Source organism: Callospermophilus lateralis, chromosome 3, assembly GCF_048772815.1.
Source record: "Callospermophilus lateralis isolate mCalLat2 chromosome 3, mCalLat2.hap1, whole genome shotgun sequence".
Taxonomy (NCBI): domain Eukaryota; kingdom Metazoa; phylum Chordata; class Mammalia; order Rodentia; family Sciuridae; genus Callospermophilus; species Callospermophilus lateralis.
Genome location: NC_135307.1, coordinates 170911420 through 170929682, shown reverse-complemented (window position 1 = coordinate 170929682; position 18263 = coordinate 170911420). Strand labels below are relative to the sequence as shown.

The 18263-nt window shown below is 39.5% G+C and overlaps 1 protein-coding gene across 6 annotated transcripts in view; it reads left to right on the top strand.

The window, feature by feature from the left end:
• The window catches only part of Ptpra (protein tyrosine phosphatase receptor type A), a 120590-nt gene that overhangs the window by 74218 nt on the left and 28109 nt on the right, over positions 1-18263 (top strand). For 4 of the 6 annotated variants that reach the window (XM_076851622.2, XM_076851618.2, XM_076851620.2 and 1 more), the window contains 4 exons: positions 60-86; positions 7667-7751; positions 8849-8922; positions 9109-9245. In XM_076851622.2, the coding sequence (XP_076707737.2) occupies positions 60-86; positions 7667-7751; positions 8849-8922; positions 9109-9245 (323 nt within the window). Of the gene's footprint in view, positions 1-59; positions 87-7666; positions 7752-8848; positions 8923-9108; positions 9246-17212; positions 17307-18263 lie in introns of those variants that run through there. The other 2 variants (XM_076851623.1, XM_076851619.2) reach the window with 2 other exon arrangements.

The window sequence follows — 18263 nt, the reverse complement described above, 5'->3', positions numbered from 1 at the left end:
GATTAGTAATGTTTTTCTTTAACCTGAGTGAATGTTTTTATTTGTCACTTATTACACAGGTAATTCTGACTCGAAGGACAGAAGAGGTGAGCTGCTCACCTTGTATCTGTTGTCCCTTTTACACAGTGTATTCTTCAGTGTTTGCTCAGTCTGGTAACCTTGTACCTCTGTGTCTGTGTTTTTTGTTCACTTTCACTTGTTTTCATATTAATCTCATAATCTACTTTGTTCATTTCTTACTTTGTTACTTTCTAATTATATTTTCTTAATAAAAGAATATTTTACTGTTTTCTACTATTAGCACCACCAAAAATAGAAAAGAAAAATTATGTAAAATATATCTAACATAAAATTGACCTTTTAATCATTTTTAAGTGTACAGTGGCATTAGGTACATTTATGTCATTGTGAACCATGCATCCCCAGAACTTTTCTTTATCATCCCAAATGAAACAATGACTTCCTTTTCCTCCTCCTTCCAGCCCCTGGAAACCATTGTTGTACTTCATGAATTTGTCTATTCTACATGCCTCATTTAAATGCCATTATACATTGTCCTTTTGGAACTAGCTTCCTTTATTCAAGCATTTTTATTGGTATCAGTTTGGATAATTTATGTAATATGTAGTAATGCATTGAAATTAGTCTGGCATTGTCTACCAAGTAATTCCTTAGCACTGAAGTCATTGGTCATAATGACTATGTTTTCCAATTGTTACTTGGCCTTCACTGGTTTTATAGCTCAATTATTAGTTATAAACTGGGATAGAGATTTGCATGTAACACGTTTACTGGGAAAGTATTTTCTTCTTATAGCACCTGGGAGGGGAGGCAGAAGTATTGGATAGATGAAGGAAATGAGACATCATGTGATCAGAGCTAAGGCCAATCACATAGGAAACTCGAGCTGGAATCCCCTGGGCCAGGCTCTCTTAGGCCAAGTACAGTTCCTGGGAATAGACATAGCTCAGAGCTATTAGCCACTAACCCTCCCAGCAGCTGGGGGAGAAGGTTCTTTGGTCTTGAAGGAGATTTTGCTATCCATTATAGTTCCTGTGAAGTCTGAACAAGATAGGGATGCCACTTGCAAATAAAGATTTACCCATCTAAGAAAATGCTTTTGATTTTGACATATGTATTGAGGCTGGAGAATGCACAAATAGTAGAATATAAGAGGAGACTGTGTAGTGCAGTACTTAAAAGCATGGGCTCTGAAGTCAGACCACCTGGGTTGGTGTCTTAAGCCTGCTGCTTACTAGCAGGATGAGTAGATGTGTAACTTCCTTGTGCCTCACTTTTCCATTTTCAAAATGGGATAGGAACATTGTCTCTTTCACAGGGTTGTTGTGAGAAACGAGTTATTGCATATGAAGTGCTGAGATCAGTACATAACAATTGCTCAGCTAGTGTTAGCTGTCATATTATTATCTTTATGTTACTACCACCTTTCTGCTACCATTGCTATTAGACCTGAGAATTTCAACCATTCTCACAAACCACTAGGAACCTGTTGTGTAACCATACAACCACAAGTGCAGTTCCCTGCCAGTTCCCTGCCATTTACTATTGATTGCAGTACGGGGGGAATTGAACCCATGCCTCACACATGCAAGGAAAGTGCTCTACCGTTAAGCTATATCCACTAATCTATAACCTCGGTCCTTTTAAATTTTTTGAGACAGCTTCTCTCTAAGTTGTCCAGTCTGGCTTTGATTTTGCAGTCCTTCTACCTCAGTCTCCAAGTAGTTGGAATTACAGGTGTACCACAGCAACCTGCTGCCTTGTATTTTTTGTTTGTTTGTTTGTTTAATATTTTTTTAGTTATAGTTGGGCACAATACCTTTATTTTATTTGTTTATTTTTATGTGGTGCTGAGGATTGAATGTAGTGCCTTGCATGTGCTAGGCGAGTGCTCTACCGCTGAGCCACAACCCCAAGCCCTTGCCTTGTATCTTTTAAACAAAATTTTGCTTAAATCTATCTTGCCCTACTTTTTAATTTTAGTAATTTGATTCTTTTGTGGAGGAGGGGGCAGTCTTGTGAAGACCTTTAAAGTGGTATTTGTTAAATATCAAAAGAAGATAAAGTTGGGGCTGGGGTTGTGGCTCAGTGGTGGAGTGCTCACCTAGCACACGTGAGGTACTGGGTTCAGCATCACATAAAAATAAATAAAATAAAGGTATTATATTCATCTACAACTAAAAAAATTTTTAAAAGATAAAACTGGTTACAAATATACTCTAAAATTATTTTAGATGTAATCATTTACTTAGCTGCCTTTTAAAATAAGAAAATAATGCTGTCTTATTTTTATAAAAGAGTCCTTGACCTATAGAGTTCCAGAACCAGTGAGGATAAGCATTCTTCTGAAACCTACAGACTCCTTAAAGTTTCTCAGCTCTCATTTCATATCATCTGGATCCTCTTCCCCTGGCTTTCTCCTTCAGTATTTTGAAGAGCTGGAGTCCATAATGGGGTTAACATTCTTATTTAAAGATGTGTTCTTGGATTGTCATAGTAAGCAACATTATTCTTGTGAATTCCATATATGATTTTCCCTAAGCACCTTTAATAATACATTTAGTATTCATTCAGTACCTGTTAGATGCTGAGGATTCTAGCAAAAAAAAAAAAAAAATTCTTTCTGTCTTGGAGGAAATATGTGAACTCCTGGAATCAAAGTCCATTCAATGACATGTAGTGATTTCTAAATTAGCTAGGTGCCTCCCTTATTTCCATATTGCTTGTAACTGTCAGTTCTCTTAGTAGTCATAAACAATATGCCTCGTAAGTTGCCGACAGATAACATATGTAGTCATAAACAATAGATAAGGAAGAATGCCAATCTACCTTATCTGTTGGCAATATTTGATTGGCTTGATTACTCCTTCCTTGAAAAACTGCTCTTGGTTTCCCTAACACCACTTTTCACTAGAAACTGCCCACTGTTCCATTCACTCACTCATTTATGGTTTTTCCTGACCACCTCATTCCTTCTTTTAGTCTACCTTGTTTTTTTCTTCATAGCATGTATGACTACCTGTAATATACATTTCCTTATCTATTATTCTGTGTTTCGCACTAGAATATAAGCTTCGTAAGAGCAAAAAACTTTCATTAGTTCACTGCTGAATCCTCAGGACTCATCTAAAACAGTTATTCACTCAGTATTTACTAAATGAGTTTTTTTTTCCCCCAGTGCTGGGACTCAAACCCAGGACCTCACACATGCTAGGCAGGCTTTCTCCCACTGTTCTGTATCTTCAGCCCTAAAGAATAAATTGTGAATATAGGGATATCTGGAGGTGGTCTTGAATCCATGTCCTCAAGAAGTTTATTATTTAATGGACATATAATCCATGACATTAATCCAATGTGATAAATGTTGTAGCGGAATAGGTACATAGTGTTACTGAAGTACAAGAAGAGGGCAATTAATTTTGTCAAAGGTAGTACTTAGAGAAGGATTTACTCAGAAAAGGTGATATTCAAACTAGAACTGTGTGAGGGGAGTTAACAAAGTTCTAGATCGGGGTTGACAAACTTGACAAACTTTTTCTATCAATTGCCAGCCAGACAATAAATAGTTTCAGTTTGCAACCATTCATTCTCCATCACATCAACTCATCTCTAATTCTGTAGTGCAAAAGCAGCCATACACAGTACGTAATGAATGAACATGACTGTGTCCAATAAAACTGTGGTCATGAGAATAGGTGGTGGACTAGATTTGGGCAGTAGTTTGCTGACTGCTGTTCTAAAGACCTGCCTGAACCTGTGAAGTCAGACTGACACTGTCTGCTAGTGTGCAGGCTTCAGGATGCCAATTCCAGTCTTTTCCCTTCATATTAGCTAGATGTTTTTGGTTACCTTCTTATAATTCTTGGTATACTGCCCTTTGTGCTTGGAATTTAACAAAGGCATATTTAGTGATAAATCATTAGTTCTTGTATTCATTCATTCAACATAACCCAGTAGTGTTAGTTCCCACTATGTGTGAGATCCTGTGGTAGGTTTTAAGGTATTACTCAATGAGAATAAATACAGATATATAATCCTTTCCCTTGTGAAGTTTGTGGCATAAAGGAGGGACACTCAGTTGATAAGCTACAGTCAAGTAGATACGTAATTACCAAGGTGGAGAGAGATTACCAAGGGAAGTAAGGGTGCTGTATGAGAAAGTACAAAAATAAAAGCCAATAACACTGACCAAATTAAAATGTGTACTATTTAGTAACTGTGCCAAAAACTTCATATAGATGATCTGATTTAATCTTCAGAATGACTTTATAGATGATAAATTTAGTATGAGGTAGTTAGAGAAGACCTCTCTGGGAAAGGAGCACTTAAAATAAGAACTGATTGAATAGAAGTTAGGCAAAGATTGAAGGGGGGCCATGTGAAGCAGAGGAATAACATGGTCAGAGTTATAAGGATGAATAAACTGGGCATTCTCTACAGATGCAAGGGGCTAAGTTTTAGTGAAGCAAAGAGTAGCAGGAGATAGAATAGGTAGGGGTAAGTTAGGGAGGTTGTTATAGGTCAGAATAAGAAATAAGACTTTATTCTAGGCCCAGGAAGTCATTGAAAGGGAGCAACATGTTTCAATTTGCTTTCTGACTGTTTTTTGAGAATGGATTGGCAGGGGTCAGAACTTACTATGGTGAGCCAGGCAAGAGAGGATGGAGGTTGGGACCACAGTGGATGGTGACAAGAGAGAATGGCAAAAAGGTGGACAGATTTGAGATATTGATCTAGCCGAAAATACATTACTTGCAGTTGGATTGGATATAGACGATAAGCATGAGAAAGAAATCAAGGGATTTCTGTATTGTTTGAACAGTAGGGAGGGTGGGAGTGATAGCCACTGAATGGGAAGGGAAAAGTGTAGATGGAGAAAGTTTGTGATGCCTATGAAATTTACAGTGGAGGTGGTAGATGGGCAGTTGAAAGCCTGAGGCTCAGAAGAGAAGTCAGGTCAAGCAATACAGATGTGGGAATTGCTAATATATCATTTGTACTTACATGCATCTACCTGATTAGCTCAGCTAGATAGAGTGTAAAGAAGAGTGCCAAGGATAGGGCCCTGAGAAGTTCTCATGGTGAGAAAGCTGGTGTTAGAAGAACAACAACTAGCAAAGGAAACAGAGGGAGCAATCAAGAGAGAAAGAATATGGGAAGTGCTCTGTCATGGAAAGCGAGAAAATACTTCAAGAAAGAGGCAGTGGTCAACCAGTATGAATGCTCATTAAAGATGATAGCCACGGTATGTTGAAAATTGCCATCAACAGAGAAGCATGGTCCAGGCATGGTGGCACATGCTTATAATCCCAGTGACTCAGGAGGCCGAGACAGGATAATCAAAAGTTTGAGGCCAGCTGGGAGAAGTTAGTGAGACCCTGGACTAGAAATGTAGTTCAGGAGTAAAACACTACTGGGTTTAATCCCCAGTAGTAAAAGAAAAGAGAAAAGAAAGAAAGAAGAAGCAAAGTATGATATCTCCCATCTCTTAGGGGGAAAAAACTTTACCCCATATCTCCCTCTAACTGCTGCTTTTCTCTGCATCCCTAAGAGTCTTCATAAAAGGAGCAGTTGTCTCCATCCTCTATCTTCGTTTCACTCCATTTAGATTTTTCCCCCCTATGGTCAACTGAAACCACTCAAAAAGGTCTCCAGGGCTGCCTTATAAAATATAGTTTCATGTCTCTGTCTTCATCCTACCTGATCTGTTGGCATTATTTGATTGGGTTGATTACTCCCTCCTTGAAAAACTACTCTTGGTTTCCACTAGAAACCATCTGCCAGCTGGCTGCTATTTGAGTCAGTTTGACTGATCTTTAAATGAATATAAATCTACCGGAGTTTGATCCCCAGCACTGGAGACAGACACACACACACACACACACACACACACACACACACACAGAGTTATATCTCTCCTCTGTTCAAACTTTCCATTCACTTAATGTTTCTCATCACATTCAGAATTAAATCCACACTCATTGCCATGGCCTACAAAATGGAAGTCATCTGGCTTCTGCCCATTCTTCAGCTGCATCTTATACCACACTGGCCTTTGTGCTATGTTTTGATCCCACCAAGCTCATAAGGGCTGTTATGCTTGTTATTTCCTATGTCTAGAAAGCATTTCACTCCAATTTGCATGGTTCACTACTTATCATTTAGAACTCTGCTCAGATATAATCTCAGAGAGACCTTCCCAAACAACTCTATCACTGCTTCCCTATCACTTTTTATCCTTTTACCCTTTTGTTTTGTTCTTCATATCCCTGTCTGAAATTGTTTGCTTATTTATGAACAGTGTCCACTTTCCCCACGGAATGTAAGCTTTCTGTTTCTTGTCACCTAAGCACTTCTCTATTTCCACCGTCCAAACAATGCCTGGCATACATTTGTTGGTCCATAAATAGTTTTTGAATGAATGATGCTAATTGGTTGAAATTGATGAGGTCAGGAATATTTCTGTTGGATTTGATAGTATGCCATTTGTCAGTGTCCTTGCTGAACAGTTTAAATGGAGCACTAAGGGTGCAAATCAGAACAAATTGATTAAGGAGAACCTGGAAGTAAGGAATTAGAGAAAAGATATTAGACAACAGTTTTGAGAAGTTAACTGAGAAGACAGACATGGGACTGGTGGTATCTGGAGAAGGCAAGTGAGGTCAAGAAGATAAATCTTTGAGGTAGCAGTAATAAATGTAATCCAGAGTCCAAATGACAGGGTTAACCTTTATATGGGAGAAACATGTAAATGACAAAGATAGCTATAAATGTAGACTTCCACAGTTTGTGGAGGGAGAGAGAGTGGAGCCCTAACCTGGTTGCTACAGGAGAAATGGGGCTAGGTACTAGGTGGAAAGTTAACCAGGCCCTGTGGAATGTGAAGGAGGCTTGCCTGTCTTTGCCAAGCCAGAAGTTACAGTTGGGGCCCTGGGGGGTTGCAAGATTCCTCTTTTTGACATTATTTCAGGAGCCTCTAGATATTTCCTCTCAGTGAGCAGTCCTGGCAGATGGTGGATGGGGAAGGCAGGATATGGGAAGAGATAGAAGGTAGCACCCAGCAGTTTTTTTATCTATGTATCTCCTTGTTTTAATCAAGAATGATATTCTCTGTGTTGGGAAATCATTTGGGTTTATGTGATAGAAAAAATCATCTCTTTTTCCTTCTTCTCTGGCATCTTCCTCTAGATGGAATCTTTTGAGGCTGGAAGAGAATATAGGGTTGACCCTGCATACCCCAAATGCCATCACAATTGGATGTGTTTGTGCCTCCACATATTTGAGTGCTCTCTGTGTGCTAAATACTGTTTTATGCTCAAAGGATATAGCAATGAATGAAAGAATCTCTGCCTTCTTCATAGAGCTTTTATTCTAATGCCGGGAGACAGAGTAAACACATACTGAAATGGGGTGGGCATGTCACCCTGGTCCCTGTGTTCCCCCCCTTTTACTCGATGCCCAGTAGCCTGTGGTGGCAGAGGGAGGTGTACTATCTTGCCCTTGTTCTCTCTCCCTCTCTGTTCCATATCCTACCATCTACAGAAGCATTGAATGAGCCCTTCTTCCTCACCAGGGTGTTTTCCTAAGCAGCTGACTTGAGCTGCTTAGGAAACAGTAATGACTTGTTCTTTTCTCTTGGTTTTAGATGAGACTCCAATTATTGCAGTGATGGTGGCCCTGTCCTCTCTGCTGGTGATTGTGTTTATTATCATAGTTTTGTACATGTTAAGGTGAGTATGCTAATGTTTCTGCAGTTTGTTTCAGTACTGCAGAGTCTCAGTAAGCCCACATAGTCCAGAAGATAGTAGGATAAGGACAGTGAATAGCATGGAAAGGGAATGACTCATGACAGTGCTATAGCGCTGCTCAAGCAACTCCTAAAAGGGCCCCACTGAAATCACATGCATAACAAAAGCTTATTTTAGGGCTGGGGATGTAGCTCAATGGTAGAATGCTTGCCTAGCATGCACAGAGTCCGGGTTCAATCCCCAGCACTACAAAACAAAAAAAAGCTTGCTTTGTTTTTAATTGGGACTTTGCCCCCAAACTCTTCTGGGACCCCTTGTCCTGATATAAACCATGGGAGTAATAGCTTCCTCTTTCTGGCCTTCTTTCAAGGGTCTGTAGACATTACCCCCTCAAACTGTGAGCTGAAGAAAGGAGAAGGAACCCAAAGGATAGAAGAGGGTGGTGCATTGGTCCTCTTCCTGCTGAAATTGTTGCCCTGACCACCTGTGTTTAACTCTGCCTTATCTTTGGCTTAACCTGATCTGTTTTCCCTCTGTTCCTCTGCAGAAAAAAAGTTGGGGAGGGATTTTGTATCCACTCAGCCTCCTCTACCCTCACTTCAATTTGGCCTGTGTCTCTGTTATTCTGTAGAAGTGTGCCCAGATTTGTGTCGGTCTAATCTGGAGCTCTCGTCCCTGCAACTCCCAAGCTGAACTAGGGAAATACTAGGATTTTTGTTGCATATAAGATCTTCTGTTGTCCCATACCCTCATTGAATTCTACTCACCCTATCTCTACCTGGTGTGACTGTGCAGTAGTGGGTTCTAGAACTAGACCTGTATAGAGGAGCCAAACAAGCCAGAATATATTGGTAGTGTTACTTGGATTGGAGTCTAGTGTGCCAAGAGTAAGCATGAATACCTTGAGGTGCTCCACAGAATGGAGCTGCCTCAGGATGTGAATTAACCTGTTTCTAAAAGAGCCTGAGTATTTGATAGAAGAGAGTTAGAAAGACTGAGTCTGAGCAGGAATACAAAGCCAGTGATTAGCCTGTCCTGCCTCTATGCTTAGTTTTTCATTAAGAACATTTTCTTCTTAGGTTTAAGAAATATAAACAAGCTGGGAGCCACTCCAATTCTTTCCGTTTATCAAATGGCCGCACTGAGGATGTGGGTAAGGCATGGGGACCCTTTACAGAGAAGAAAACCAAAATATTAGGGGTTTCTCCATCCTTTAAAAATAGTAAAACTATTTTTTAAAAAAGACTGTTGAAGAAACCAGCTCTGGTTCTGGGAGGCTCCAAAAAAGGAGCCAAATCCTCAGAGCACCTGAATGACCTTCCCTTTTTCTGCCCTGCAGAGCCCCAGAGTGTGCCACTTCTGGCCAGATCCCCAAGCACCAACAGGAAGTACCCACCCCTGCCTGTGGACAAGCTGGAAGAGGAGATTAACCGGAGAATGGCCGATGACAATAAGCTCTTCAGGGAAGAATTCAACGTGAGTTCTCTGTTGTGACTGGTGTATCAGCAGGACAGAAGGCAGACCTAAGGTCAGGCCTTTTGAGTCATGAGTGAAAAACAGGTTTCTAATGGTTGAGAAGTGAAAGATTTGCTTTGCCTCCCTCATCTACCCATCCATCTATTCATCCATTCATTATTGCATCTGTTACTTCATTGTTTAATAAATACTTATCAAGCATCTCATGTGTGTTAGGCAGTATTCTGGATGCCAGAAATATGATAGGGAGCAAAACCAGATCCGGTCCCTACTTTTTAAGGAACTTACTGCCCTTTAGGGAAACCCCACAAACAAAAGTAATGAGTAATTCAAACAACAAAATAGGACATGAAGGACTGGTGCATAGTTGTAGGAACCCATATTAAGAGGTGACCTGAGGGTTGGGCTGTAGCTCAGTGGTAGAGCACTTAACCTCACACATGTGAGGTACTGGGTTTGAGCCTCAGCACCACATAAAATAAATAAATAAAGATATTTTTTAAAAGATGTGATCTTTTAGAGTCTAGATCTGTGGGCCAAAATTTCTAGAATAGACAATAGAAGTAGATCAATGTGGAAAATGGGAACCATGGCAGACTGCAGTAGAACAGGTTTCATCTTAAGTGTTGAAATTCTTATATTTTTTTATAACTCCATGAAGGAAATAGAATGTGTCTAAACCACTAGTTGGGGATCCTAGCCCACCAGTTCTCATCACAGATCAAGAATTTTGATGAAGAAATAAGAGGAAGGGGAGTAGGGGACATTTCAGGCACTAGAAATAGCAGAAGAAAGTTGTCAGGAATGAGGGAAGAATATATTCAGGAAATTAAAGAATGGCTGTGTCTGGCCAAAGGGCATAGACTCAAGGGAGTAGTAAGAAAAGTTAGACCAGACCATTGCTCTCCTAGATTGCCATGAGAGAAGTGGAAAGCCAAAGACCAGCTGTATTTTGAAAATATTATTCTGGTTGATCTATGAAGAGTAGCCTATGTGAGATAAGAATAATTACAGGGAATACAGCTGGGGGTTACAGCAGTTGTTAAGACCAGAAGAGCTTGTATGATGGACCTCAAGTGCTAATGATTAAGCAAGAGGAATGGACTTGACACAGAGGAGCAGTTCCATAGTCTTCCTTCACATCTTTCCACTGATCCATGTGTCAGCTTTGTCTTGTAGATTGGCTCTTTTCATGATGTCAAAACAGCTGCCCCAGTTCTAGGTGTTACATGGAGATATAATCAGGTCCAGTGGGAAAATAATGACCGTTTCTTCCTTTTGTCAATGAGGTACGTTTTCCCAGAAGCTTCTGGAGGCTTCCCTGTTATCTATTTCTTAAACAAACCACAGCAAGGGAAAAATAGGGTTACTGCAGCTAAGATCAGTCCAGATTATTCCTGGGCCTAAGTGGACAGCCTCCACAGAATGGGAACACTTACAGCAGGGAAGAAAAGAGGAATGATTATTGGGTGGATGAGTTACCACTTTGTGTTCTTCCACCGAAGGGTCAAATCACTAGGGTCAAATCTTGAGCAAATTACTAGCTTCAGTATAAACAACAGATGAAAGGGAGGTAAGACTTGTAATTGGAGACCATTTACCAGGCAAGAGTTAACGGAATAGCTTGAACCCTTTTCTTTGACTATTGGAAAAAATGATTGAGAACATTTACCACATTTCATAAGACACCACTGCAGCACCATAGCTGGATTTGTGATAGGCATTATACTGTGTGTTGTAATCTGTAATACCAACTGCTCCTGGATGATGGGGTATATTGCCATACATTTCCGTGAAATGAAATGAGTTTCTTTTCAGAGGTAATATTCCCTGAGAGCCTATAATAAAGCATTCCTGGAGTACATTCCTAGGATTTCTCTTCATACTCATTCAGAGCTATAACTTAAGTACATCATTCTACAGCAGACTGCTTCCAGCATGGACCAGCATGTCACGCAGAGTCATCATATACAGGCTGGACTTTTTTCTTCCTTGGTCAGCCATTGACATCAACAGGAAGTCAGAAGTGTCTGTTGAAGTAATGGGTTATGTGGCAGGTATTCTGTATACATCACTTCCAGCTATGGTGGATTTCTGGACATGTTCAGATTTGTAGCTTATTGCTCATATAATACTACCTAGTATATGATGGGAAATTGAAGTCATTTGGATACCTAGTGTCCCATAATCAGGCTCACATTCTCCATTCTACCTCAATTCTAAGCTGGGAGCATGGTAATGATAACAGGATCATGGTCTTATTCTATATCATCGGATTTTTTTCCATTGTGATTCTTTTTTTGCGGGGTGGGTACCAGGGATTGAACTCAAGGGCACTCAACCACTGCCACATCCCTAGCCTGTTTTGTATTTTATTTAGAGACAGGATCTCACTGAGTTGCTTAGAATCTTCTTCTTGTTGAGGCTGACTTTGAACCGCAATCCTCCTGCCTTAGCCTCCTGAGTCTCTGGAATTATAGGCGTGTGCCACCACACAGGGCTCATTGTGATTCATTGTTCAGCCTTACCGTGGACATTTTAGAGCCCCACAGAATCTACCAGAGTCAGTTTCTCCCTGACCTAGATTAGCTGGAGAGCCTCTCCTTTTCAGATAACTCAATAAATAGTCCAGAACAATATATCAGAATGTAGTATATGCTATCTTCAAACCCAATGTAGCCCAGAAAGCATTGCTCTGCTTTAGTTGGGGAGATGTGGTAGAGCAAGAAATAGTGACTTTTCCTTTATTTTAGAGGAGAAAGTCCTAACAAGCTGCAGGCCTTTGACCTTCAGAAAACTCAGCTGAGTAACCAAGCCAATGTTTTCTTACGTCTAGCATGTATATCTAAGATGCATAATTTCCTGTTCTTCAGGTTTTTTCAGCTTGATATCATCAGTATGGTTGTCAGGGTGATGTCCTGTGAAACAGTGAGAAAGAATCCTGATGAACCAGATTGCAGCACAGAGAGGTCAGGATGATTTATCACCGAGTTAGCTCTTTTCATGAGCGGGAGACTGCTTCAAGTAGTCTGTGCAACTTGGAAAGAACATCAATAGGGATTTTCCAGGTACTGTGGGCTGTATGTTAATCTGAGGAAGCAACTGTAAGTCTGTAGCTCCAACTGATTTAGTTTACCATAATCTGTTGAGTTTCTTAAAGACCATCCATCAATCTCTTGTTTGGAGGGCTGGGATTGTGGCTCAGCTGTAGAGCACTCACCTAGCATGTATGGGGTCCTGGGTTCTATCCTCAGCACCACATAAAAGTAAAATAAAGATTATTGTGTCCAACTACAACTAAAAAATGAATATTAAAAAAATGTGAAACAATCTCTTGTTTGGTGGCTTGCAGAAAACATCAGTAATGGAAATTATTGAACATTCACTCCATTTCATCACTAAACTCAGAGATAGTAGTGGATTATCTCATCATTGTCCTGCAGGTTTTTGTTTTTGTTTTAATTTGAGACAGGCTCTTACTATGTTGCCTAAGCTGGCTTTAAACTCATGGGCTCAAGCAAATTCTTCCACCCCAGGCTCCTGAGTACCTAGACTACAGGTGCACACCACTGAATCTTTTAAGTCTTCTGTAGCACTTATCTCTTCTTCATCTAGAGACTTAACCTTTTGGTAAAGAGAGATCACTGTTCTAGGAGCTGGCATTTGCTCTTTCTCTATCTTTATTCAGTGAATTAGGGGATCACTGTGGGTGTTTTGCTGTCTAATGGGTAGCTCCTAATGTGAGGCCAATTCAAACTAAAATTTATCCCATCACCTGGCCTGCTAAGGCTCCATTCTAATCGTCATATCATAGTGGTGTTCTGGGTTCCCAGGAATAAGTTAGCCCAAGACCAGAACCCAGTAGACTCCAAAGTATGCATTTCCCTTTACTCTTAGTTATGTACCATTACCATCATGGTAAATAACTAAGATTCTTAGGAGAGGGTGAATAGGGAGGTTCATAGTATATGAATGTTGATGTGCTTTGGCAGAGTTATTTCTCATAGGTTTTTGACCTCTCCCTCTTATTTGAGGGGTCTGGGTCTATGAAATGGCCCTAGGCCTGGGATTTGGATAAGGGGGACCCTTTCTCTAGAATGGTGGTATGTCTGGTAGTCTTCTCAAATAAGCTAGGTCTTCTGCCTCCCATTTTTATCATTATGAAAGATACCAGTGCTTTCTTCACTAGTCTGTACACTCCAGCAAGGCATGTGTTGTAGATCCCATCAGGGATATAGTGAAGATGTCAATAGAAAGGTTGAGCCCATTGAAGTCCATATAACACTCTGGTCTCCTCTGTTTAATGCCAAGCATTTTCTGGCTTAAAAAACAAGTTGCTGGGGATGGTGGTGCATGCCTATAATCCCAGCTGCTTGGGAGGCCGAGGCAGGAGGATTACAAGTTCAAAGCCATCCTGGGCAACTTAACAAGACCCTGTCTCAAAACAAAAAGCACTGGGGATATAGCATATTAGTTAAGCAGCAGAGCGCTTGACTACATAGTACACAGTCCCTGGGCTCAGTCCCCAGTACTACAAAAAACAAACAGCTGTCTACTGGAAAGACACTGGGGAAGCTGGCAGAATCAAAAGATGAGTTAAAGTACCAAGACTTTGTCAGAGTACATCCTATCTTGGTGGCTCTGAGACCCTCCTAAGGCAACCCCTGCTTCTTCCCAGTTTTCAAAATCCTGGGAAAGAGAATCTGATTGGGTCAGATGTGACTGTTTGGACCAGTCAGCCAAGGGAAGGAAGAGAAAGAACAGCACACGGGGAAAATAAACTGTTATGTCACCCTGGAGACGGAACCTAGAGTCTCACACATACTAAACAAGTGCTCTGCAACTTTTTAAATTTTTTTTTTCATTTTTGAGACAGGGTCTTGCTAAGTTGCCCAGACTGGCCTAGAACTTGCAGTCTTCCTGCCTCAACCTCCCAAGTAACTGGGATTACAAGCATACACCACAGCACCCAGCTGCAAACACTCCAGTTTGTGTCTACTATCATAGTGATATTTTATAATTATAATTAAGGAGAAAGCCTTTCTAAGCAAAATACCAGATTCAAGTGTCAGCATGGAAAAGAACAAAAGTTAATATATTAAAGTGTTAAGCATCTCAGCCTATTGTGGTTGCATAAGCCTATAATCCCAGCTACTTGGGAGTTGAGACAGGAGGATCTGAAGTTTGAGGCCAGCCTGGGCAACTTTGTGAGACCTTGTCTCAAAAACAATAAAATAAAGGGACTAGGACTATAGCTCAATGATAGAGTGCCTCTGGTTTCATTCCATAGTACTATGAAATGAATAAATATTAAATTCCTCTATGATAAATGATGTCATAAAATAGTAGCCAACTGGGAGAACCTATTTGCCAGAGGTAGACAGAGAACTTTCTATAATATGTAAAGAGCATATGTAACCTGGGAGAAAAGGGAAAATAATTTATTGGAAAATTTGCAGTTCACAGAAGAAATACAAATAGTCTATAAACATACAGAAAGAAGATCAACTATATCTAGTAATCAAGGAAGTAGAGATTAAAGCCTAACATCATTTTAGGCCTATCAGATTGGAAATTTTGAAAAAATTGATATCAAGTATGAGCAAAAGAAGGGGATTGCAGATATTCTTCTACACAGGTTGGGGGACAGTTTGAATTGATAAGCATAAGGGAGTTTGATTTGGTACTGTCAACCAAAGTTTAAATCTTATATTATCTAGCTTCTGAGACTCTAGCAGAAAAACTTTCACATGCCCAACCAAATATATATTTGTAAAAGTGTGTTCATTACAGAATTGTTTACAATAGAAAATAAAATTTACCAAATAACCAAATTGCAAAATGTTTTCTCATACCCATTATGAAATTCTATACTGTCATTAAATGTGTTGTCATAGAAAGACATTATGTGAGAAACCACATTACAGATAAATATGATAGTGTAATCCCATTTTTTAAAAATATTTTTTTAGTTGTGCATGGACACAATATGTTTGTTTGTTTATTTTTATGTGGTACTGAGGATCAAACCCAGTGCTTCACACATTCGAGGCAGGTGCTCTACCACTGAGCTACAGCCCCAGCCCTTGTTTTTAAGAATTTCTATGAATACACCTGTGTGTGCTCAGATGTATTAATGCATTTTTTTTTAGTCTGGAAGAAACTGCAAACTTTTAACCAGTGGCTACCTACAAGGGGTATGGAAGATAAGAAAGATAGTGACAGGGAAGTTTTGCTCTACTAAATTATTGAGCTACCTTTTACAAGGTAGCTTTATTTATGTATTCCCCCCCACACACACACAGTATTTGGGATGGAACCCAGATCATCACATGTGCTAGGCAAATACTAAATCACAGAGCTATATCCTCAGCCCTTCTTATTATTTTTTAAATTTGAGACAGGGTCTTGGTAGTTTGCCCAGGTGGACTTTGAATTTGTCCTGTCTCAGCCTCCTAAGTCTTTGGGATTTTAAGCCTGTATCCACATACCCCACTTTTTTTTTTAATGTAAGAAATAAAGCTAAATGACTGTAATATGCATTGGTGGATATATAGCATGTAGAATGAAGGAATTGCTGTCTTCATTTGAACTGTGCCAGAAGACTTGTGGTCAGGTCACTATGAAAAGTCATGTCATCAAATGGTTTTTTGTTCTGGAGAGAAACTGTAGTGCAGGGCTGAACAGCTGAAAGGAACAATCTGAATACCACATGACAACTGTTTTCAGGCTAAAAGGAAACTGTGTAGCATTTCTATGAATCCCCACCATGGTTGGAAGTTCCCAGGCTATGGCTTTCATCTTACTTGCAAGCTGGAACTGTTTTGTTCATCAGCATTTGTCTTAGGAGGAAGCATTGGATTTGATTAATAGAAACACTTTGAAAAGCCACTTACTGAGGTCAAAAAATATGCTCAGGATTTAAGAAGAAAATAAAAAAGATAAAATATGGGTAGCTCCTGATAGGAAGGGACTAGGAGAGAGACAAGGGAGTGAAAGAGGTGGAGCCAGTATCTGTGTGTGGTGAGCCTGATTTCCTTCCTCAGGACCCATAAGACAGTTTCATTATTGGTTACTAGGTGAAGAAGGCCTGTGCGAGTCATCTGTTAATGGAACTGAGGGGGTACATTTAAGTTGAGATGGGAATGAAAGAGCCTCTACCTTGATGAGTTGTCTCCTAATAAATGAAGCAGAGCTAAAGTCCCATGGGAACTATCAGCAACTGTGACAAGGGCTTTGGAACTCAGTGTTCCAGGAAGCGGGGGCTTCCAATTTTGCAAGGGGCAGAGAAAGCACCAGCTGACATCTTAGTTTACACTAGTTAGTACAAGGGGAAATTCAAAAGAAATTGTGTATCTGGATGTTGTGTCCTTCGTTTTAAGAGCTGCCTTGAAAGTTAGTAAAATCCCAGAGTGTTTGGACACTGGTGACTATTAGGAGAGAGTATGTAAAAGGGGATTCAAACCTAAAAGTGAATGAGAATCAGTTTTTTCTGGAAATCCTAGGCAGCCCAGCAAAGCAAGAAAGAAATGTCAGGCGTGAGAATTGCAAAAGTAGAGACAAAATAGGAATTTTTTCACTCAAGAGAATATTGTCTTCAGAAAAGTCTAAAGACTCATCAGATAAATTATTAGAATTAGTTATTTTAGCAAGGTTGCTGGATATAGAAGCAGCTTGAAAAAAATTAAGGCATTTTTATATATAGGCTACAAACAAAAAATTAGTAACTTTTTTAAATATACCATTTGCAATAGCATCTGAAAAGTAAAGTACTTAGGCATAAATTTAACAAAATATTTATAAAAGCTTTAGAGAAAATTATAAAAATGTTTGAAGACATTAAAGGAAAATGGCTTAAGTTAGTGAAGAGATAGGATCAATGGATTAGAAGGCTCAATTTTGTAAAGATGTCAATTCTCCCCAACTGATGCATAGATTCAATGCAATTCCAATAAAAATCCCAACAGGTTTTTTGTGGAACTTGACAAGCTGATTCTAAAATTTATATGGAGGAGAAAAGATCCAAGAATAGCCAAGACATTCCCGAAGAAGAAGAACAAGGTGAGGAGACCTGCCTTACCAGATATAAAGAGTTATTATAAAATTTTAATAAGACAGTTTTATATTGGCACTGGGATAGATCTGATTGGTCAGTGGAATAAAATAGAGAGCTCAGAAGCAGATCCATGTGTAAATGGAAACCTATTTATGATAGAAATGCTGCTGCTGTCTTGGTTGGGGAAAGGATGGACTTTTCAGAAATAGTGCTGGGACAGTTGGGCAATCCTCTGGGAGTATGTGAAATGAATGTTTGTCTCATCCTAGACACAAACACTGATCCCAGTTGGTGTAAACATTGAGATTTAAAGGACAGTACTAAAAAATATAGAGATCATAATGTAGGAAAATATGACCTCACAGTAGGAAAGAATTTCTAAAGCCTTAAAATACGCATAAAGGAGATTGGGAGGTATAGCTCAGGTAGAGCACATGCCTAGCATTTGCAAGACTGTGCGTTTGTTCCCCACACTTAAAAAAAAAAAAATGTTGATATAGGGAAAATTTGATGAATTTGACTATATAAGGTTTCAAAAATTCTGTTCATAAATAGATACCATAAAGAAAATGAGAGGCAAGCCACAAACTTGGTAAAAGGATGAATAAGTATCCAGAATATTTAAAGAACTCCTTCACACTGTGAAGAAAATAATCCAGTAGAATGTTGGGAAAAACTCTAGACTAGGTACTTCATGGAAGGAGAATCAGTTTTGACCAATAAACTGAGGAAGGATTATGACCCTCAATAATCACAGAAACATAAGTAAAACTGTGTTTAATAAATTTCTGACCATAGCAAATATTGACGAAGATACATATCAACAAGACCACTTTATATTGTTGGTGGGAGTATAAATACAGTAAGAAACAGTCTGGTCTTATCTGTTAAGGTTAAAGATACTCATGCCCCAAAATTCTTGATTGCTTGTAGAAGAAACTTAGAAATTCATGCTTAGAGCA